This window comes from Pteropus vampyrus, unplaced genomic scaffold (assembly GCF_000151845.1).
Source record: "Pteropus vampyrus isolate Shadow unplaced genomic scaffold, Pvam_2.0 Scaffold1, whole genome shotgun sequence".
Lineage (NCBI taxonomy): Eukaryota > Metazoa > Chordata > Mammalia > Chiroptera > Pteropodidae > Pteropus > Pteropus vampyrus.
The window spans coordinates 35,828,770-35,852,663 of NW_011888782.1; the positions used below are offsets into that span (position 1 = coordinate 35,828,770).

General features: G+C 34.1%; 1 protein-coding gene and 1 pseudogene across 1 annotated transcript in view; both read left to right on the forward strand.

Annotated features, from left to right (window-relative positions):
- Nucleotides 1-23,894, forward strand: part of IFT57 (intraflagellar transport 57) — a 50,931-nt gene that overhangs the window by 21,629 nt on the left and 5,408 nt on the right. Inside the window, exons 6-7 of the mRNA XM_011384609.2 lie at nucleotides 3,773-3,895; nucleotides 23,420-23,491. Coding sequence (XP_011382911.1) covers nucleotides 3,773-3,895; nucleotides 23,420-23,491 — 195 coding nt within the window. The remainder of the gene's footprint in view (nucleotides 1-3,772; nucleotides 3,896-23,419; nucleotides 23,492-23,894) is intronic.
- On the forward strand, nucleotides 16,492-16,607 carry LOC111736934 (annotated as a pseudogene).

Genomic DNA, 23,894 nt, shown 5'->3' on the forward strand with positions numbered 1-23,894 from the left:
CCATTAATTCCATTAATACTACCTGGGAAAAGAGATTACTTACCAAAACAGGACTCTAAGCAGGCTAATAATACTGCATGTTTTATCCTTGGACTGACTTTGGTGGTTTACCCCACTATTTGATCCCAAGGTTGTTATGGAATGGTTTAGACTGTCATCTTCACTTCTTCCTTTGGCAGTTTTAGGGTCAGTTATCATCAGTTTCTTTTTCTCAGGACCAATTATTACCCCTATTAACTAGCCTCAGACTCTTCTTAATAGCCTGTAAACTCGTTGCAGGCATGGATTAAATCCTTTTATCTTTCCACATCCAGCACAGTGCCTAGATTCTTACCTTGCTTGTTGTGGTAGCTTAACAAATGGCTTATTGGTAAATTAATTAATTATAAATGAGACTTCTGGATAGCCTGTGTCTTATTGAGCTTCTAATTGTTTCTTCAGCAGCATGAACTGGAAAATGCAACTTCCCAAGAGCTATACTTTATCTTAGTTAATGTTGTTTCAGAAAGGGACTTTATCATGATGATATAAAATTTTGATTAAATGGAAACAACAGTTTATTTCTCTTTTACTAATAGTTCCATATAAAATAGCATTTGTTAAAAGGAGAAACAATTGGAAAGGAAAGGTTTTCTCAAAGTATTATAGCCAAGGCATGGTATAGAGTTTTTAAATGATTTATATGTCCTACGTAGGGCTTATTCAGTTAATGTATCCAGTTATTAGGCATTAGGAGTTTTTGAGTGAGGAACAAGGTTATGAAATAGATGTGCAAACGTGGAAGTAGAAAGAGACTGTGTAGTTTAAATAAGTTAATGCTGCTCTACCAAGCTTAATGTTCTCTTTTTTGCCCTTTTTCCATTTAGTAACCGGGCCATTTCATTCAGTGTATTAACTATGGCTTAGGAGTGAGTGAAAACTTTTGAGCTGCTACACTAAAACGTTTTAGGACATTGAGAATAGGAGTTAGCAAATCATTACTTAAGAGAACAAAATAATAAACTAAGAAGGATAAATGCAACTTACTAAAGGACCCAATATAAAAACAAATAGTAGCTTATGCACTGGGATATCTTAATGCAGTGTTTGATCTCCAGGTACCTACTCTTAGATTCTGAGTCACATTCAAACAGGGCCACTGCTAATCCATTGCCCTTGTGAAAATATTTTTTTAAAAAAATGCTATTCCTTGAGTAAAATTTTTGAATACATTATGCACAACTTGAACAGGTCTATGTTCAGACTCAAAGAAAGTGGGAATGTGGATGAGTACATCTCTCTGGCCTAGTTTGGCGATTCTGTGCTTCATACTCTTGTAAGGAATGGAAGAAGGAAGGGTAGAAATGAGAGGATGGATTCGAGAGCATTGGCTCAGAGATTTAATCAGTAGCATTCGGCTTCAGTTCACCCAAATAGTGGTTCTGTAAATCAAACATTTTTAAATCAGCAACCAGAATATCTACATTCTATTAAGAATCATGCAAAACTGATGCTGAGATGTTCCCCTTTGGCTCAGCCTGGCTCTGTGAGTTTGGGATATGAGGGTTTAAAACCCTGGTAGGAGCAAGCCTGTATATATATATACCTCACACACACCCCAAATGTCAGGGCTCATACCCATGGTAGTGCATACATCCTCCCATTCCACCCCTATCCCCATAAGTCTACCCTGTTTGGTATAGAAAATGAGCCAATCAGAATTGAACATCCTGGAGCCCAAGACAGGTACTAGGATGTGCCAGTGAATTGCAGTTACCTGGCTCCTCCAAGTATGCGCATTTTATGGATGCCAATGTAGAGTTATCTGACATAAGCTTTCCCCATGGCTTTAGGTTTCAACTGGGACACCCAGTATCTCTTCTTCTGCCATCACATACATTCTGATACAACTTCACACATGTCTGCTTTGTGAATACAGTAGCCTCTCCCTAGCTATGGTGCTCTTATGCTACCCTGGATTCAATTTACATAGACACACATAGCATTCTATTAAGTACACAAAATAATACAATGTTTCTATATTTAAATAAGCACTGTAAGGTTTAAAATAGAATCTTGAGCATTTTTACTTAAGAGTTTCCACATTTTACTTTTCTTAAATTAATGCTTATATTTTAAAACTCTGGTTGTTTAAATAAAATGTAACTGAATAAATTCAGACTACATATTATAAAATGTAAAAGTATGTGTTAGTTACCCATCCTCTAGTTGTGTGGTTAAACTACATAGCCCCCTGAATTTCTGAACAAAAAGTAATATATGTTGCTTATAATGTTCCTAGTCTGTTCAGAACTCGTTAATATGAGCTAAAAGATAGGAGAGAGAGGCTTTCTTATGTCAGCAATGCCCAAAAGACTCAGTTCAAAGACCCTAAAGACCCCAGGCTCCAAGCAAAATACAAATCCCAATACAAATCCTGTACTTAGTGTTAGACTAGATTGGAAAGACTTCCCTAATGAGCTTTCACTTAAGAAATGTCTGTTAGTGACAGAAATTCACATTGAGAATATAATTTCACCATGAGATTGTTTGTATAGTCTTTTATTCTTAAATTTTGTATTATGGAATATTTCAAACATATACAAAATTAGAGAGAATATGATAATAAATCCTTATGCAACATTACTCAGTTTCAACAGCTAACATTTTGTCAGTCATGTTTCCTCTAAAACCTCCCTCCTTTCTTCGGCCCGTAGTTTTAAAGCAAATTTCAGACATCATGTCAGTTCACCTGTAAATATTTCAGCATTTAGCTCTAATTTATAAGGCCTATTTTTAAACATAATCACTATGATATTATCATACCTATATAATATAATTCCTTATAATACTCTTACATTCATATTTCCCTGATTGCCTCAAAAAAGTGACTTTTTACAGATCGTTTGTTCAAATTAGAACCCATGTAAAGTTCATACATTGTGTGTGGGTGTCTATGTCTCTTGGGTTTCTTTTTTTATATTAATTTTTATATTTTCTCTTACATTTTCTTGTAATTTATCAAGGGAGCTTGAAAAGAAAAATTGCTACCAAAATTAATATGTTAGAATTTGCCCTTAAATCATTAATTTATTCATTCTTTACATTTTCAGACTCCTATATAATGCTAAAATGTGAAGGTCTGAGAAAATGGGGCGGAGGGAGTTTCCTTTTTTACTCTAAAACAGGCATGAATTGATTTTATTATTCAACAGCAGAAACCAAATGCAGAAATTTGGTCCTACTCTATTTGAGTTCAAATGGTCTGTATTTGATCACATTTTTAAGCTACATTATAGTTTGACCTACCTAAAATATCACTTTAATTATGAATACAAAATCTATGAATAATGAACCCTTTGCTTCTGGCATCTTGTCTTTTTTGTCTTTCAGATTTGGAGTTTGTATTTCAGTATAGTGAATTCAAACTAAGGCAATGTTTTCTTACCAAACATGTATGTTTGTATCTCTTCTGCTGTTGCAAGTTAACATACATAAATGGCTTGTCCGTTGATAGTACTTCTCGTTTTCACTCTGATATCTCAAAAACATTATTCTTTGTAAATATAGTTGAATCATATATTTGCTTCTTTTTTAAAATACTTATTTTGCTGTTCTACCAGGTTGGTGCATTGTTTTCTTTCAACATAAATAGGACAGAAGAGAGTTTCTTCTGCCACTATAATTTTAACACTACCATGCTTGATATAAATTGTGTAGGGCTGCTAAAATGCCTCAAAATTTTACCACTTCTTTTTTTAAACTCGATCTTGTGATATCTTTCCTTTCTTAGGATATGAACGAGTCTGCCAAACAAGAAGATATTTTAGAATCCACAACAGATGCTGCGGAATGGAGTCTAGAAGTGGAACGTGTACTACCACAACTGAAAGTCACGATTAGGACCGACAATAAGGTAGAGAGGAAAGAACATATTTTGTGCAAATAGATTTTTATAAGGCAATTTCAGAGTCAAGGGTACTCCCATTATACCAGTCATTTAAGAAGGGTGTTGTGATCCAGTTTCCAGTGCTTTGTCTTTTTAGAGATTCAGTAAATTGTCATTGAGTGCATAGACAATGTAATATGGTCCAAAAAGCAACACTAGATCTTAGGCGAATCGTGACAGAAATTGGAATTCCAGGACTGTATACCAACCGAGTAGTGTTAGAAGATAGAATTCTGCTGAATGGCAAAACAGAAGACATCTAAAAGTTGCTTTATATAATCTATTCAGTGCATATGATTAAAAGTTAAATATTAAGAAAATAATCAAATTATATACAATAAGATTTAGAAATTAGGCCAAATGAACTGGCCCTTTTAATCAGGTTCTGTTTCCTTTTTACCTACAATTTATTAGTAAGAACTTTACAAATATATGGCTAGACAGTACTATTCTCATTAGGACTATAATACAGTAATCTTTACAAAAGGAGATAGAAAGACATCTAGAAATTAAAGAAATTAAAGGATTTTCATCCTTGGATGCTGGGAACAAGCCTCAGCATTATGGAGCAGGGTTCCAGGAAAGCATATCACTGGAAAGGTGGTCCTATATCTACCCCCAGAGTAGAAGCCCTTCAACAATAGCTGTTTTCAGAGTGCCCTGGAAGCCAATTCATTCTTAGAGTCCCTGGGTTTGGGCTTGTAGAACTGTATCCTAGAGACAGTAAGAAGTAGCTAGACTCCTAGGGCAGTCCTAGAACAGGATAAGGACAGTAGAGGTCTTACTAGACTGAACAGCTGTCGAACAAACTTTATCTAAAGTAAATGGGCAAATCCTGTAGCATGTATACCATATATTTACCCAATCATTATGGAAGACAGCTATTATTTGCTACACTGGGGGTGAATTCATTGTTTCCATATCTCTTATTTATAAATACATATTAATAAGAATTTCTTCAGTGATTAAATAGATTTCTGCTGGAAGTCATAATTTGCAAAAATGTATTTTTTCTAAAAATCTCATTTCTCATTCTTTAGTTTTATCAAGACAGTCTCTTCATAAAATTAAAAATCACTATTATTGTGATTCTAGTTCGAATAACATGTTAAAATAATTGTGCGGTTGGGAACTCTCAAGAACATCTTAATCCCACAAGGAAGCAAGTTTAATTTGTTTACTCTCAAGCTAAGTAAACTCTTGAAATCAAACATCTCATTTAGAACCTCATAGGATCACAAGAGAGTGTTTTTTAAGCACGGTCATTGATTTCCGCATCGTAGAAATAACTGAATAAAGAAAAAAGAATAGAAATGTAACTACTAACATGTATAGTTTTACAAAACTAAGTGCAGGACAAATTCTATTACAAACCAATATTTCAGTAATCAAAGAGAATCGATGTTTTCCTGTTTGGGGGAAGAATTAACCAGTTGAAAATTGGGCTCTCAGTCTCATGCCATACATTACCAGCCTTGATCTTATGAGAATATACTGTGCAAAATTAATTATACCATCACGTTTTACAGGCAGCGTTCCAAAATGTCAGATAAGGTTTTGCAGGGTTTTGTTTTGTTTTTAGCATTTTTTATAATATATGAATATTTTTTTTTTAATTTTATTTTATTATTAGTTTCAAGTATATAGAACATTGGTTAGACATTTATATAGTTTAGAAAACGATCCCCCTGATTGCTTTTTCTCTTCTCTGGCTCTCCACCTAGTCATAATGCTAACTGCCGTGCTCCCCATTCCTGTGATCATCTCTCAGCTACTAATTTGTACTTCTTTAACCCTTCACCCCATTCTTCCAGTCCTCCAACCCCGCTCCCCTCTGGCCATCACCAGATTGTCCTCTTATATTTGTGAGTCTGTTTTTGATTAGTTTGTTATTTTTGTTCCTTAGATTCTTTAGATTTTTGTGGTAAAAACATACTGACATAAAGTCATATTTGATTGCTCATTCAGAATTCCTCTCCAGATCATTAGGTCTTTGTGCCTAGTATCTCACAAACTTTTCTTTCTTCGAAGTATTTCAGATGTAGCTAATGTTCAGCTTACTTAAAAAAATAAAATTACACATTGCTTTGAGAAATTAAGGGACTTATGAATAGATAAATGTTTTTTGTCTCAGAAATAAGAATAATCTGATTATGTATGAGATTTATCATGGACTCATTATCCTTCATCAGAAGAGTCTGACCTCACCTTCATGGTAGATCCCATTCTTCCTCAAATCCTGACTCTACCAAAACCAAACACTCTCCTTTACTTTTGGCCAAAACAATACCTTTCACTCAACATAGGCCTTTTAGGATATTTAGAGATTTCAACTTTGTGTCTGAGGGGGAAAAAAAAGGAATTATTTTCAGAGTGATGTGTTTTGCTGATCACTGTTAGATTATTTTTTAATTAGTATAGATATGTGAGAGATAAATAAAGGACTTCAATTTTTAAATTCATTATAATTTTTAAATGATCTTGTGTTAGTAGTAAATAAGTCCCATATTTATCTGGCACTGATTCAAATGTTTGTTTTGCTTTTTTTTTCTCATAAGTTCAATTTATTTCTTGTATGCTTCCTAACAGGGATTTACAAAAAAAAGTAAATCTCCTTTTCTGTTCTTTTTGCATATGATAGTATGTATGCTTTGATGAGATTCTATCATATACCAGTATTTTATTTTGTATACTCTCTATAAAAGGGTTCCCACCCCCCAGACCATGGACTGGTACCAGTCCGTGGCCTGTTAGGAAGGACACACAGCAGGAGGTGAGCAGCAGGAGAGGGAGCAAAGCTTTCATCTATACTTACAGCCGCTCTCCAGCACTAGCATCACCGCCTCAGTTCCACCTCAGATCATCAGGCATTAGATTATCATAGAACACCAGTGTCTGATACTAAAGAGGTTGTGGACCACTGCTCTATAAGGTTGTAATCGGGTTTTTATTGCTAGGCTAGTTCATCCTTATTTCTGGCAGCACTTGTTACTGTTTGCAGTTCTCAAAGAATGCATCTTGTACTTTTATTCTTCCCTTCCTTTTTTTTTCTGTTATTTCTCTTTCTCTTTTCTGCTGTGTTTTTATTTCTTTTGTATTGTTCTTTATTAGACCAAGAGTGCTCACTGGTGTTACATGACCACTCTGATGGAATTTAAAATTAAGAGCAAATGTCTGTGATTATAATCAGACTAGAATTACATCTGTAACTAGTTAAGAATTATCCTAATCTGAGTCTTTAAAATACAATTTTGTTTTTAAAATAATAATAATAATGAAGCAATATTTCAAAGGGAGGGGGGCAGGCAGAATGCTGTGAATTAGAGGGTAGCGATCATACATTTAGTCCTACTATTAATTCGTAACTTACTGAGCCAAAATTTCAAAATATTAGTGGAACTCTCATAGCCATAAAGACCCAAAGAAGTTGAAGCCTATCTCACACACTTCCCCTTGGCAACCAAAATTTATATTTACACCACTTACTAGTTGTGTAACCCAGGGCATCGGCATCTGTAAAATAGGACTAATTATATTACCTTACCTTTTCCTCATCTGTAAAATAGGACTAATTATATTACTTACCTCACAGAGTTGTAAAGTACCAAGAACAGTGTCTGACACATAATAAATGCCTAATAAGTGTTAAGTTTTGTTACGTTACAATATTATTATGGTAATATTGTTTTCTGCTGTAGTCCTCTTTTGTTCAGTACCTATATCAGTATTCAGAAAGAATTTACAAAATTTCTACACTGATGCTTCTGTCATTTAAGGGAATATTTATGAATATCAGCCTTATAGTCTTACATGTGGATATAACCAGATTCATTTAAGTATCACTTTGGTAAACTTTCCTAGTTTTTTTCCCAGGTGAAGGTATATATAATAATTTGATAATAATATAATAACTGACATTTACTAAGTGTTACTGTGTGTCAAGTGATATTCTTAGCACTTCACATATATTAACTCATTTAATCCTTCCCATTGCACTATGAGATGTAGGTACCTTTTATTACAGATGAGGAAACTGAAATAGAGAAACTAAGTAACTTGCCTTTGCCTAGTAAATGACAGACGTGATACTTAAATCTACAATCCAGGCTCTTATCTGTTTGATTAATGACAATATAGCATACTGGTTAAAAGCACTAATTTTGAATCCTCTTTGCTTGAATACAAATCCTGGCTCTAACTCTTATTAGCTGTTGGACCCTGTGGGCAAGTTATTCAACCACTCTGTCCCTCAGTTTCCTCCTCTATAAAATAGAGTTCATTATAAAATCTACCTCAAAGGATTATTAAAAGGATTAAATGATTTACTATATCTAAAGCATTTAGAATTATGCCAGAAGAATTACTTAAACTATTTGACCACTATTTCTGTGTACTTACATATATACAGTTGAGATTATACATTTTTTAACAAAACACCATGAGCATTTCCACATATTTTTAAAAATTATAAACCAAAACTTTAGTTGGCTGTCCGTAGTGCTGGAAAACTACCATCAGCGTCCAACTGAGTGCCAGGTAGCAGATATGGCTTGGCCAAGCTCACCAGTTTGGGGTCAAAGCACAAGGTCTAGGATCTGGGTAGAGGAGTGATAGGACAGAGTCATGCAAGAACTGGTAGTTAGAATACAGGCAGCATATGGACCATTAAGATCTGAGGGCACAGACCAATAGCGAGAAATGGAGTCTGCCAATGAGTCATTTTAGAGAAACAAGTAGTTGCTGAAGGTGGAAGTCCATTTGAAAGGCAAAACACATAGAGCAGGAAGCAGAAATTAAAATTAAAAGAAAATTAGATTTAGAAATGTTATGTAATTACTCATTGCTGCAAGAGTATACCGTCAAAACAGCCTACCGGCTGTATCTGCTATTACCTTTTTTCAGCTTTTGAGAGGGTCTCTTCTTCAGGGTCCTGACAGTTATCAAAGGATAATACTTTCCTCTATGATTGAAATATTTTAAACTCCATAATAGTATTTTATTTTAACTTTTAAGTGAATCAGTTGACAGTTCCTAATTTGAATAATAATAGTAGTTGAAACAGCTGCCAAAGAATTCTGCCTGTCTCATTTTTCTGGGGTAATAGAAAATGTAGATAGATAGTCATATAGATTTCATTTTTTGTATTTTTGATTAATTTTGAATAAATACTTAATGCTGTTTCTTGAGAAAAATTATTCTCTACATTTATTATTATTTTTTTTTACTATAAAAAGGAAGCCTTTATTTGACTTTGTGGAAATAATTGGAGACCACTTAAATGAGAACAAGCAAAGGCTACTTGTAGCCAGCCACCATCACTTACATTTGCCAGAGACTCAAAGGCAGGCAGGAGAATTTAAAAGATTTATAGTGGAGAAAAAAGGGAAGGCTTCAGATATGTTCAGATATGACTGGACATTGGATGTGGTCTATCTTAGAAGCAGGGCCTCCTATGTGTTTGGTCAGGGGAGGATATTTGGCTTTGTCTGATTGGTTCTACATTGGAAGTGGTAGTGAAGGGACAAAAGAAATGGGGAAGCTGACAGTTATTAAATCCTGACCATTTGGGGCCCATTGCTAGAGTTTGGCTTCCTGGACTAGTTGCTGCAGATTGTGGGTCAGAATTCTATTTTGTTTAATGGTCTGACCATTATCTGTTGTTCATTTGTATACAGTCACGTGCCACATGACGATGTTTCAGTCAATGACGGATTACATACACAATGGTGGTTGCATAAGATTACAATAGAACTGAAAAATTCCTATCACCTAGTGACGTCATAGCTGTCATTAATAGAGAGGAATGCTCATGGTTCATTATCTTCTTACAAGCAAATATATGATGAAAAAAATAAACAAAGCAAACCACCATGGACGTATTTCTGAAAGAGTGACACCTCCTCAAGAAGAGCCTCAGGCAGTTCCTTCAGGAAGTATTCCAAAAGAATGCACTGTTATCATAGGAGATGACAGCTCCATGTGTTTACTACCCCTAAAAACCTTCCAGTGGGACAAGATGAAAAGGTGTAAGACAGTGATATTGATAATCCTGACCTTGTGTATAGGCCTAAGCTAATGTGTATGTTTCTTAGTTTTTAGCAAAAAAAATAATTTTTTTAAATTAAAAACAGAAAGAAGCTTATAGAATAAGGATTTTTATAAAGAAATTTTTATAGCTGTACAATGTGTTTGTGTTTTAAGCTAAGTGTTATTACAGAAGTTGAAAAGTTAAATAATCAAAGTTTAAAAGGTTACAATAAGCTAAGGTTAATTTTTTATAAATAAAAATATTTTTATAAGTTTAGTGTAGCCTAAGTGTACAGTATTTATACAGTTACCTATAAAACAGTATGTTTTTTACACCAGCAGCAGCCTCATACATCTTGTTACTGCCTGTCTTGATTGCATTATCTTCTGTTTTCTTGATTTAATCCCATATTGTTTTATAAATTTAGTGTAGCTTAAGTGTACAGTGTTCATAAAGTCTACAATGGTGGACAGTAATGTCCTGGACCTTTACGATCACTGACTTAACCAGAGCAACTTCCAGTCCTGCAAGGTCCATTCATGGTAAAGGCCCTGTACAGGTGTACCTTTTTTTATCTTTTATACCATATTTTTACTGTACCTTTCCTGTTTAGACATGATGCAAATACCATTGTTATAGTTGCCATATCCAGTACAGTAACATGCATACAGGCTTGTAACCTCGGAACAATAGTCCATACCATATAACCTAGGTGTGTAGTAGGCTGTACCATCTAGGTTTGTGTAAGTATATTCTATGATGTTTGCACAAAGATGAAATCTCGTAACAATGCATTTCTTAGCACATATCCCTGTCATTAAGCAAACACACGACTGTATTCAGTCTCTCAACTTCATTCATTGAACCGAGGGAAAATGATTTGTTAAAATGACCAATCTTATTAGTCTTTACCAGAACGATTTTTTTCATGTCAAGGGTTTTTACCATAATAGAAACCAAGTAAACAATAATATTTATTCCTCTTCCCCAGAAATGAGTAGAAAGTGTGAAATCAGTTTTCAGCTAAACTTTATATAGGCCCTTTTCTTCAATCAGTATTTATTCCTAAAAGGTTGTATATTATAATAATATTAGGTATTTAATGCAATGAGCAAATGTTCTATCATGCTTTAATACCCTGTGGATATTGTAATTAAAATTTTGATTAATAACTTAAATGGATTTTTTCCCCAAATTTTAACTAAATGTTTCCTGCTTTATTATTATAAAAGATAGTTAGCTAGGTACCGCCTTCATTTCACCAAAAAGTCTCTAGTCATTATGTAAATCTTTAGGTTCATTATAAGGGATTTTGATAGAGATTTTTTTTTAAGCTTTGGAAGCATGTGTTGCTAATTATTTCAAGCCTTTGATTCACTGAACTGCTTTTTATACATCCTTACTTATTCTTCAGTGTCTTTCTCCGGCTGCAATTGTAAAAAGTACCTTAAACTTTAAATTTCAACTCCAAGCAATTGGATTTTGTTTTAACGTAAATAAACCATACGGGTGTTGCCTTGGGTGATTCACAGCAGGAAACCTTTTGGGAAGTGTCGTGCTAAGGATAGAATCATTGCAATAGTCTTGAGCCTTTGGGCTTTCTAGTCACTTTCAGAGCTAAAACCTAAGAGGGAGGAGAAAGGCCTTCATTAATCAGCAGATGGAATTTCATTTAAATGAACCTGAGGGACCACAGAATTGCTCTATTAGATCTAAGTCTCTTCAAATTGAAAGCCAAATCCTGAGATGTGTACAGTGGTAGGCTTTTTCTGTTTACTATTGTAGACAAATCTGTATCTGGAAACAATAGAGGGCATTTTTCTTATTTCAGAGCAGTGGAGAGAGTAACTTGCTTTGTGTTTGGATGCAGTGTAAGAAGTGTTAGTAAAATTTAGCTTTCTAAATATTTCTGACCTGTAAGGATTTATAAATTCTTATAGTTAGGAATAAAGAGCATTTCTTAAGACTTGAACTTTGGTCGTTGGATAGGCTATATTGATAGGATTCTTGTATCCATGAGCAAAAAAGTATAATATATTCTGTGGGCTAGAATACAGGAATATATTTTATATATATATTAGTCATTAAAATCAGATTATGCTGGTTATATGAATAATGGAGAAACTACATTTATAATTCTCATAGTTTTTTGGTAGACCTTTTGTCAAAAAATATTCACATAATTTAAAAAAAAATAAGGCACCAGATTTTTAAAAATCAACTTTTACAATTACCAGTAACACATGTAAATACAGGTGGCAATAAGTTGGTCTGCATGAGGCTCCATGCAGGAGTAATAGCTCCAATTACTGTCATAAATGTTTGTAATTGTATCTATTGCTTCCAGGCAATAAATGCTTTTTAATATAGTAAGGCCATAAATGTACATGCTGCTGTTGTTTAAACAAAATACAATTTTGAACAAATTTATCCTTGAAACACCTGCTATAATCAAAAAGAGGTGAATGCTATCAAAATAAACTGCCTAAATTAACTAGACATGCATTTTTAGAGCAGCCTGCGTGATTACTCAACTGCCACATCTCTCAGAGAATGAGGGAAAATATTCACTGATGGACTTGTACAAGCTAGCTTTCTTTAAAGGAGACTGCACAAAAAAAATTATTTTGGATTTTTGTATTATTTTAAAAATACAATGTTATTTTGTGGACTTAAAGTTGTATTCACAAGGTCAACTGTTTTTTTTTCCCTTTTTGGCATTTAGGTCATGAACAGATAATCATGGTTTTGGGAAAGAATACTATGCTTAAAATTGTACATGAAAAATACTGCAAAGGGGTGGAGAAAACCCCAGCCATCCTTAAGAAACTGGAAAAGATTTTTAGCTGCTTCTGTTAGTCTTGTTGCACATTTAGGATACTCTGTATTTATAGACAGTTGATGATGCCTTCCTTCCCTATTTACCTTAAGTGTGATAAATGTTTCACCTGGATCAGAGAGAGGTTTCATTTATGCCCAGTAAAAATAGGAGAACAAGTGTTTGTGCTTCAGAGATTATTATCAGCTCCAACTAAAGAGCATCAACAGTGGTAGCAGATTTTAAGGAAATAACTAATAAAGTCTGCATGTTACATATATACTGCAGTAGGAAGTTACTAATGCCTCACGGCAAATATACCTCGAATAGACATTTGTGATTGAGAGCATTGAATTAATACATATTGATTATAATTAAAATTTCTAGACTACCTAAATATTTCATTATTGCAAAGTATGATTTAATGTTTCTTTTAAATTACTTAATAGAAAATGTGAATTGAAGCAAAAACAATTTGTCTTGTGGACCTCCCTATAAAATGTACTTTTTAATTGGCTTGATTCATTTTTCCGATCAATGATATTAGAGTAGTTCTCACTATCACTGTGTTTTATTACAGATTTCTTAGTATTTGGACAGATTTTACTCCCATAGTCTTTATTCCATTATATTTGATTGTTTCCTTATGCCAAGGTAACAATTTGTGTTTTTTGGCTTTTCACATACACAGACGACTTTACTTATTTTTTCAGTTTTTGTTTTTGTTTTTGTTTTTTTTGAATATGAGATCAAAGTTTTGATTAGTAGATTCTTAAAGTTGAGATGGACTGTCAAGGTCATCCCTTCCAACTATCCACCATGGTTACTCAGTATCCTATGGAATAACTATATCCTGATTTTGCCTAAGAGTATTCCTGCATTCCCAGAAGGAGGGACCCCATTTGTTCCCTGTCTGCCTTGCCAAATCTGGGCTTGTAACTTTATATAAAGTCCGGAAACCCTCACTCCGAAGATTCGTGGTCATATAAAAGAGGTGTGGTTGGAGTAAGCACGAATAAGTCTGAATAAATGTATGAAAATGCTTTAGTAACAGCTGGTAGTCAGTAAAGGTAGTCAGCACATTTTAGAAATATAATTATTTAACAAAGTATTTTATTTGGAAATTATGAATCTCCATTCTCAGTTCAGTTACAAGCAAGTGTAAGAACACTGTGATTGTTATGAGAGCTTTTGCTTACCCTCTGTGCATATTGTCTTCTTTTTTTCTACAAGAGGAATATCTAGAAAGCAAGAACTTTCTTGAGAAAACACATATTTCCAGTAATCATGATTCCTAACACCCCCTGCAATAAATATGCATATAACACATACCACACACACATATTCAACTTTTCTTAAGTTGTATGTTCAGTTCTTTGAATGCTTATAAAGAAAAATCATGCTTTCACACTACAAGGGTGTACCACAGAAGACTTTAACCTGCTGGCAATAAAAGAAAAATGTCCCATTTAAAAATTCAGGGAAGCCACAATCTGTAAATATTCCACAACCTGATAGGCATTTTTCATTAAGAAAGTAATTCAGTCTCATGAAAAAGTTATTTAATTTAATGGACATCTCACTCTCTCACACACACAATCACACACACGCAAATACATGCACAAATGTGAGCAGTAATGAAGATGAAAATTAACAAAAGAAGAGATTGCAAAACTGCTTGTGCGAAGTGACAGAAAGAGAATACAGATAACGTTCTGTTACTAGGAAAGGGAATGATCTCGTGGAGGAGGAAAACGTGTGCCACTCATATCCTTGCAGAAAGCAGGATAAATTATCAACCTGTCCCAAAAATATTTGCTAGTGACCTTAGACATACACGACTCCTATCAAGTTATCTTCTCTGCTTCTTCCACCAAACCTGATTTCCTGCCCTCAGATTTCCAAAGAATTTTATCATTGACTCACCCATGGGTAGGATGGATACTAAGCATGTCACAGAAACATTAGTGTTCCGTATTGAAATCTTGAGAGCGATCGTTCTTGGACTGCAGCTCACTTTTGGCACTACCTCTCTACCACTGCAGCTACAGTTATAATTTGAATTACTAAGTTTCTCTCCCTGTGGATGAAACAGAGATCAACTCTTCAGATCCCTTTATAAGCAAGGATTTGCTGTCTAGCCACAAAGACTATGGTCAGGTTAGTAGACAACTTCCAGCTATATGTTTCTACAGTGGCAAAGAGCTGCCTAACCCAAGGTCATGCATATCCTTCCAGCGTAGCCCACATCTGAGCTTATGGGAGTCATTTCTATAAAGTTGGAGGCTATTATAAATATTGCTGCTTTGAAAATTCTTATATGTATCTTTTGGTAAATATATGTGCACATTTCTACTGGAATTTCTACAAGGAGTGGAATCGCTAGGTCATAATGTATGTATATGTTCAGCTTTAGCAGACCCTGCCAAATAGTTTTCGAAAATATTTATACAAATTTATACTCCTCTCAGGAGTGTGTGAAAGTTCCATTTGCTCCACATCTTTATTAACATTCAGTATTGTTTTTTTAGTCATCATAGTAGATATGTTGTGACATTTCATTGTCATTTTAATTCGCATTTCCCTGATTACCAGTGAAGTTGAGCCCCTTTCCATATGTTTATTTGGCATTTGGATATCCTCTTTTGCTATTGAGTTAATCCGCTTTTTCTTTTGATTATAGAAGTTCTTTATATATCTTGGGTGTGGGTCCTTTGTCTGATATATGTATTGTAAATATTTACTCATTAACTTATCTTTTCATTCTTATTGGTGTATTATGATAAACAGTGGCTTAATTTTAATGTACTCAAAATGATCTTTTTTAAGGGAGGAGTATTGCTAATATATATGTTTTATTTAAGAATCTTTGTTTACCCCAATGTTATGAATATATTCTCCTATGTTTTCTTTTTGAATCTTTATTGTTTTACTTTTTGCATTGAGATTTGCAATGCATCTGACTTTGATTCTTATATATGGTATGAGGTAGAACTTAAGGTTTATTTGGTTTTCATATGTATATGCAACTGACCCAGTTTATCAAAAAGGTGATCCTTTCACCAGGGCACTGTTTTGTCATAAAAAGCAAGAATGTATGTGTGAGTCTGTATTTGGACTCTATTTTATTACATTGGTCTATTTGTTGTATTTCGATGCTATTCAGTATGGTACTTTTAGATTTTATTTTCTCTTTATCTGTTGCTTATATATAAAAATGCAATTCTCCGTGTGTGTGTGTGTGTGTGTGTGTGTGTGTGTGTGTGTGTACATACACACATCTCCAGCAAATTTGCTAAATTCACTTATTCATTCTAACCATAGACCTTTGGATTCTATTGCATTTTTTGTTTGTATAATTATATTATCTGCAAATAACATCAGTCTTCTTTCTTTCTTTATAAGCTTTATTCCTTTTATTTCTTATCTGATATACTGGTTAAGAAGTCTATGCTGGATATAAATGGCATTAGCAAGGGAAAAAGCTTTCAGAATTTCAATTTTACCATTAAGTTTGATGTTAGTTTTATGATTTTTATAACTATTCTTTAATAGATTCAGTAACCTCCTTTTTGTTCATAGTTTGCTAAGAGTTATTATTATGAATGGATGTTAAATTTTTCAAATGATGATGTGGTTCCGTAGTGTAGTGGTTAGCACATCTGCTTTATATGCAGAAGGTCCTGGGTTCATGCCCCAGTGGAGCAATGGTCCATGGTCTACAGCCATGCCACTCTGAACAAGCCCGATGTCTGATCTTGGAAGCTAAGCAGGGTCAGTCCTGGTTAGTACTTGGATGGGAGACCACCTAGGAAGACCAGGTGCTGTAGGCATAAATAATAATAAATAATAAATTTTTTTTAAAAAAGGAAAATTTTTCAAATGACTTTTTTTCTTCACCTGTTGTGGTGATCATATGATTTACTTCCTTTTTTTCTCACTTCTCATGGTGGATTATATTGACTGATTTTTGAGTAACCTTACATTTTGTAATAAATGCAACTTAATCCTGATATATTAGTCTTTATATTTTACTGAAACCAATTTGTTGATATTTTATTAAGGATTTTTATATCTATGTTTGTAAAACGTATTGATCTGTAATTCTTGTTTTTTTAGATGTCTTTGTCAAGTTTCAGTGTAATGCTATGCGGACCTTATAAAACAAGTTAGCAGTTGCTCTCCCTTTTTTTCTGTTCTCTGTTAGAGTTTATATAAAGTTATTATTTCTTTCTTGAATATTTGAGAAAATTCACTGATGACACTATCAGGGTCCAGCTATTTTTTTGAGAAAGTTTTTAATTACATGTTTGTCTTAAAATGTTTTAAATTCATTTTTTATTACATAATTGATATATAAATACATTGTTATAAAAATGCAAATATTACAGATAAAACTAAGGTGTTCCTTTAGCCATCACTCCCTTAAAAATTTTAATTATACTTTGCTACATTTCATTAGGGAAATGGTATGATATAGCAAATTTGGGCTCTACCATAGTTTTGCCTATGTGAACCTGGACAGTCTACTTAAAAGTAGGTCAATTCCTCATCTTAGTATAGTTTTTAAGAGAATTATGTGATGATGTATGGAAAGTACTTCTTAGCTTAGTGTCTGATATATACTAAGCATTCCTGAAAATTAATACTGAAGTTGTTATCAGACTTAAAAAGATCTCAGAATGGATGTGACTATTGGGGGACTACTCTATAACCAAGGCAGGAACTAGAAAAGGTTTCTGGTAGCCAAAATAGATATCACAAAAAGTATGTACTTAAAGCTCATGCATATTATTTATAGGAGAGTACTCATATATAAATCCTTCTTTGGAACTTATGTATACTTGTTTTAGAGATTATTCTAACAAGGTTGACTATCCAGATTGTTCATCCACAGAAGATTAGACATGGCAGACCTCCTGTAGTATCTATGCTTTAGCAAAACAGCCAAACTAAGAAACATTTATTTAATGTGCAAGCTTGAACTTGGGAGTTGTCAGTTTCTCATGCTCCTTATTGAAACTGGGTGACAAAGTAGGAAAATGAATGAGAAAGCTTGTGTAATGGAAAATCTGTGAGAGAAAGAGCACTGGGTTTCCTATTTATTTTGTGATTGACAGTGGAAAAATCACAGAACCTCAATTTGTTGCCCAGTCTACAAAATGGGGGTACAGGATTTCCTCCCCAGAGTGATCTTGAAAATCTTTAAAGAAAGAGAATTCAGAGTTGAAACAAAGACCTAAGGAAAGAAATGGGGTTAGGCACCTTAAATGAAGGAAGTCCATAAAAGCCCTTGTAAATATTTTCGTAGTCACTAAAAAAGACTGTAAAAACAGAACTTTGAATTAAGATTCTATTAAGTATTCATAACAGAATTGAGGAAGGAGCATTAAGAATAGAGAAGAAAAATAAGATAGATGGCAGAAGTAACATTTTTGTGATATAAGCAATTCAAGACACGTGAGAGCCTTGGGACCCTGCTCCTGCTCTTGGGGGCTAGAGCGAAAGGGGCCAATAGACCCAGGAATTGCTAGAGTCTGCTCTGGCATGGACTTCTGAGCCCAGGAAGAAATGTCCCAGTACACACTTTTTTCTATCAAGAGTCCTTTGGTACTCCATCCCTCCACACATAAAGAAGCTCAAACTTGGGAGAATGACACTGACAGTTTGACATTTTACAGGTTGTAAATTAGTAAAATTTATACACAGATATAAGTCCCATTTGCCATCCCTAGCTTATGTTTCAGTCTCTCCCTGCAGATTCAGAGAGGAGCTTTGAGCCTTGCATTGATGATCTAGATAAAGAAACAAAATGTCTCTGTATATGCAAGGGAAATCAGCCAGTTGTTGTTCATTGAACTAAAACCCAGAGAGCCACATAGTCTTGACATCACCTTAACAGCTGAAACTAAATTTCATACATTTGGATTTTATGGTATACCGTGAATCACCATCTGCAGATATATCATCACAGTTCTCCAGTTTCTGAAAAGGGAGCTATATAATTTGGCACTAAAGAATTTGGAGTGGAGAGGGAGTTATGGTTATAATACCTTTGCAATCTACCTCACTAGTAATGAGGATAATTATTTATGATATTTTATATGAAAGCGTTTTGAAAAGTAGAAAGTCTAAAGAAATGATATTCTGTATCATTATTAGTCTTCTCATTTCCATAGAGAGGAGAAATGGTGCTTAATGGACATATTTAGAGCACTTTGGAATACGTGACCAGTAAACTCCAGTGGCCAATGAGGTCTCACTTGATATATACTAAAAAGAATTCTTGATTTACCGTAGATTTCCTTTCAGTAATTCATTTTATCACAAAGAAAAGCAGCATATAATATGTGGAGAATACACTGGCTTGGGAGTACTTTCCATTTTTCAGACACAAAACTTTGGAAAGGTTGTTTAACCTATCTGATTCTTGGTTTTTCTCCTATAAAATATACTTATATAGTCAGTTTTTCTGTGTCACAAATAACCCCTAACTCACAGTAGTTTACAATAATAACACATTATTTTCACTCAAGACATGTGTCTGCTGATGTGTAGCTCAGCTGCAGCTCTACTCCACCTGTATTCCATGTTTCTCATTCCCAGACCCAGACTGAAAGGGTACCCTTATGTCGGTCATGCCTATTATCATGGCTGAAAGAAAGGGCAGGGGAGCTGGTGGATGCCTCTTACAGTTTCTGCATGGTCCTAGCATGGGCCAGGTCCACCATCATTCCACTGGTCAAAGAGAATCACATGGCCAAGGCCAGCACCAATGTAGCAGGGAATTATATATTCCTCCCAGAACCAGCCAGCAAATCACAAGAGACAAGGGTAGAGGTGAAAAAGAAGGGACAAAAATACCTACTTAGCAATCTAAACCTTTGTGAGTATTAAATAAAGGGGGGTGTTATAAAAGTGTGTTGTAACCTAATGGATTCTCTACAAATGTAAGATTCATTATCATTGTTGAACAAGTCTTCGTATATCATTAAAACCCATTCATTCTTACCACAAACCTTTATAAAGTTTTTAACCATCTCAATTGTAGTTTTTTAAAAGCTATGTATTTTGCCTTTTTATATTCATGTTTTTAAAATATTACAAGTATAATCACATATATTTTCTACTATATAGCTTTTTTAAAACTATGTTAAACCTCCTTTTAGAAAAACTATATTAAACCCCTTTCAAGAACTCCTTGGGCATCCAGAAGGTTGTTGACTTTTTTTCCCCTTCTGATTAAAGTGATAAAATTGTCTTGTAAGAAATTTGGAAAATTTTGGAAGGATAAAGAAGAAATTTAAAACATTCAAATCCCTGTCTTCATGCACACACAGAGTAACATACAAATATACACAAACACTAATTTTTACTAAATCGGTCACCTAATGGATATATTTTTGGGAATGTTTTTCCACTTTACTATATGCTGTTAGCATGCATTTTTGCTGATTATAAAATATTTTTTTAAAACATGAATTTAACATTTTAATATGCAGTATTAATAAAATATGCAATATATATAATTATGAAGCCCAATAATAAAGCAAACACTCACGAACCCACGACACTACCTAACTTGAGAAGCAGACCATTACAAGAAGCAGACCATTACCCTTGAAGTTACCTGTGTGTTCTTCTGGTGCCACCCCTTCCCACCCATGGGCAAGTTTGTATATTGTCATTAGCTTTTTTTTTTAAGGTTTTCACATTTGTATCTCCAAACAGTGTATCATTGTGTTTTGCTAGGTGTAGCTCTTTATAAAAATGGTATACTGAATTATTTTTAGTAGTGAATATTGCAAAATTAGTTTTTTATTTAACTGTCCTCTACTGTTAAATATTTAGAGAGTTTTCTGCTAGTTTACTTTTACAAAGAACTTATACATCAATCTTTATGTTTATACACAATTCCTTGGAATAATTTCTAGAGATGACATTGCTGGGTTAAAGAGTAAGAACACTTGTAAGGCTTCTTTTAAAACTGTACATCAGAAAATGTGTCTCTCGAATATTTTAATAAAACGAACATTCAGATTTGCATGACAGATATTTATAAATCATTACTAGTTTTCCATTTTAAAAGGCAATAAGAATACCCAAATGTTTCAGTGGCTTATCAAATTAAAAAGTCCAAAACCAAATTCCTCAGTATGTCTGACTCCCTACAATCTATTCTGTTCTGTCACACCGTGATACTACTATCCTGGTTCCTAAGGCTGGAAACCTTAAAGACACCTTCTCTCTTCTTCAACTCCTCTTCAGCTTCGCACATTTCCTCTCAGTCAGTCCTCAGGTCCTGCAAGTTCTGTTTCTATATACTGTCCTTGAATCCATCCTTTCCCTTTCATTCTTATAAGCACTGCTCTAATTAAAACCCTCCTAACCTATCACTTAGACCATTATACAGCCTCTTAACTGGTCCCTACCTCTTTGTAGTCTCTTGCCTCTCTAATCAGCCCTTCATTCTATTACTTTCTCAAAACACAGACTTGTCTTTAAAACCGATACTAAAAATCTCTGCTATTATCCATTATCCACATGATAAAATCCATACTCCTTAGTTAAAGCCCTTGATCTAATTTAATTTAACCTTCCTCTCCAGCTTTGTTTCCTCTTGATTCATCCTTTCCTCCCCACCCAACCCCAAGAAATTTGTGTTTTATATTCTAGCCAGTCTAGGCTACTGTTCCATGTGTATTTTCCTGTTTTTCCTTGTTCTTATTACTTCCCCAGCCTAAAGTACCCTTTCTCTTCTACCCTCCTTGTAGAAATGCTATTCATGCTTTAAGGTTCCACTGAAATGCCAGCTCCCCTATGGAGTTTAACATCGATGTAAGTTATCATAGTTATACATAGATGAGTCAGGCATGTTCACTTCTCTTGAAATACTTTGAATGTCAAAACATGAAAAAAGTACTTTTTACATTTGCTGGGTAGAAAAAGCATAACAAACTATTTTAAACACATCAATTACAATAAATAAAAATCTGTATAAAAATATATGTATACATATGTGTGATATATATATAATACAAACACACACGCATATATGGGTAGAGGCAGAGACTGATAGGAATACTTGAATTTACTGTTTATTAAGCTTCTGAAATTCTTTTCGGAATGAGGCAGGATGAGTACTTTTTTATAAAATGATTTGTAAAAATTAATTATAAAATGATACTTGTCAGGTTCATTTTCTTTCATGAAGATACTTGCTTGGGCTTAAACAGGTGTCCATTTTGAGGCTTAACCATATTTAACTCAGTTGCAGGAAGCTCGCCAGTTACTTATCTTCTCTGTTTCAGAGTTGACTGGCCGAGTTGGAAGGAGCTGTTTCCTGGCCAGATTTGTCTAGTCAGAGTCACAGGTGGTCAACAGTCTGAGCAACTCTAAAATGAAAGCATTGCATTAGATAACTAAAATGGACGAATAGATGATCTTTAAGGTCCTTTGCAGCTCTCATATTCTGAGACACCTTTTGTTCACGAGACAGAAAAGTGCTTGAGGACAAAGGAAAGTGCCGATATATTCTCTACTCTAGCATCTTCACTGGTGCCAAGTAGCCAATTGCTCCTTTTATTAACTCCATACTGCCAAAATGAATTGTGTGGGAATTAGTACATTTGTCTTCTGATACAGGTTACCACTACCAGTGTACCCTTTTCTGTCACTGGGCATCTGCTTACTTATCTGTAAAATGATAAAGGTGAGACCAGATGCTTTGAGAGATTCTTTGCAGCTTTACTATAATTTTATAATTGGTATGTGTGAAGTATTCAAGGATTTTTTTTTGCCTTATGATCAGTCACTAGCCCATGTTTCAAAGTTAAGAAAACTTTTTAGTAGAAGGAGACTATTCACAAAATACTATTCTCTACATAAAATACTGTAGATAGCAAAGTAGAGCAACAGGGTATGCAAATGGATATGTGTGATTGAGGAATATCCTGATTCTACCACTTACTTCACCTTACCATAATATATTTTCCCTTATGATGGATATTTCTCAAGTGTTAAAATTGTTACCTTTTAGTAATGTAAACCAACATATTGTGAAGATGTGTAGAAAATTAAAACATTGAGTAGATTTCAAATATGCACACTAATTCAGGTCAGTCTAGTAGTAGTACAATATATCTCAAAATATGTGAACTCTAATAATCATTATAGACTTCCTTTCTTAAGAAGGAGACTCCAAAATCTTACTGAAGAAGAGGGTTAATTTCCAAGGGACAAACTAATATTTGATATATGAGACTTGGTTCCATAGTTGCTTCTGGCAAACATAATTGTTACTGCTTAAACAAGTATTTCTTTTCTAGTAATTAGATTTTTTTTTTTCATTTTGTTGAGTAGTCATAAATATTAACCACCAGCGGTGCAGGAATAATTTATATTCAAATTGTCAGACATCACTCTGTGAACACATAAAATAATTTACATTTATTTAGAACCTTTTATCCTAAAGTGCTCTACACATATTTCTTTATAATCTGATTGCAAGCTATATATAGGACTCTCCCACCTGAAATAGGGCAGCAACAAAAGTAATTAAAATAAAGGATACAACTTCAAAAAAGGAGAGGAAAGAAGGAAATGTAGTATTTTTTACTTGTTCTATATGCTCTTATGCCTATAGGATTGGAGAATCCATGTTGACCAAATGCACCAGCACAAAAGTGGTATTGAGTCTGCTCTAAAGGAGACCAAGGTATTTGAATTACTTCAGATGAATCAATGTACATTTACTCATCTGTGGAACACGTATTAAGGGGGAACGTGAAAGAAAAAAAGACCCAATCCTTGCCTTTGAGGAGCTTACTGATCGAATGTATCATATTACATTTCAACAGCCCTAACACTTAAATCAACTAAAGAAAGGTAACTTTATATAAAAATGCTATAATACACATTATATGACATATGTTAGATACGGAATATATTTGTATATGTATATCAGAGAGAACATTTCATCAGTCTTTCCTCTCTGAATCCTAAGAGATAACAGAGCACCAGGCCAACCATGCCCAGAATCTACAGCTTCCCTAGGCTTGCTGCCCTGCCTTAAAGGACTTTTGGAGGATACCACAGAGAAGCAAAATTCTAATGAGAAG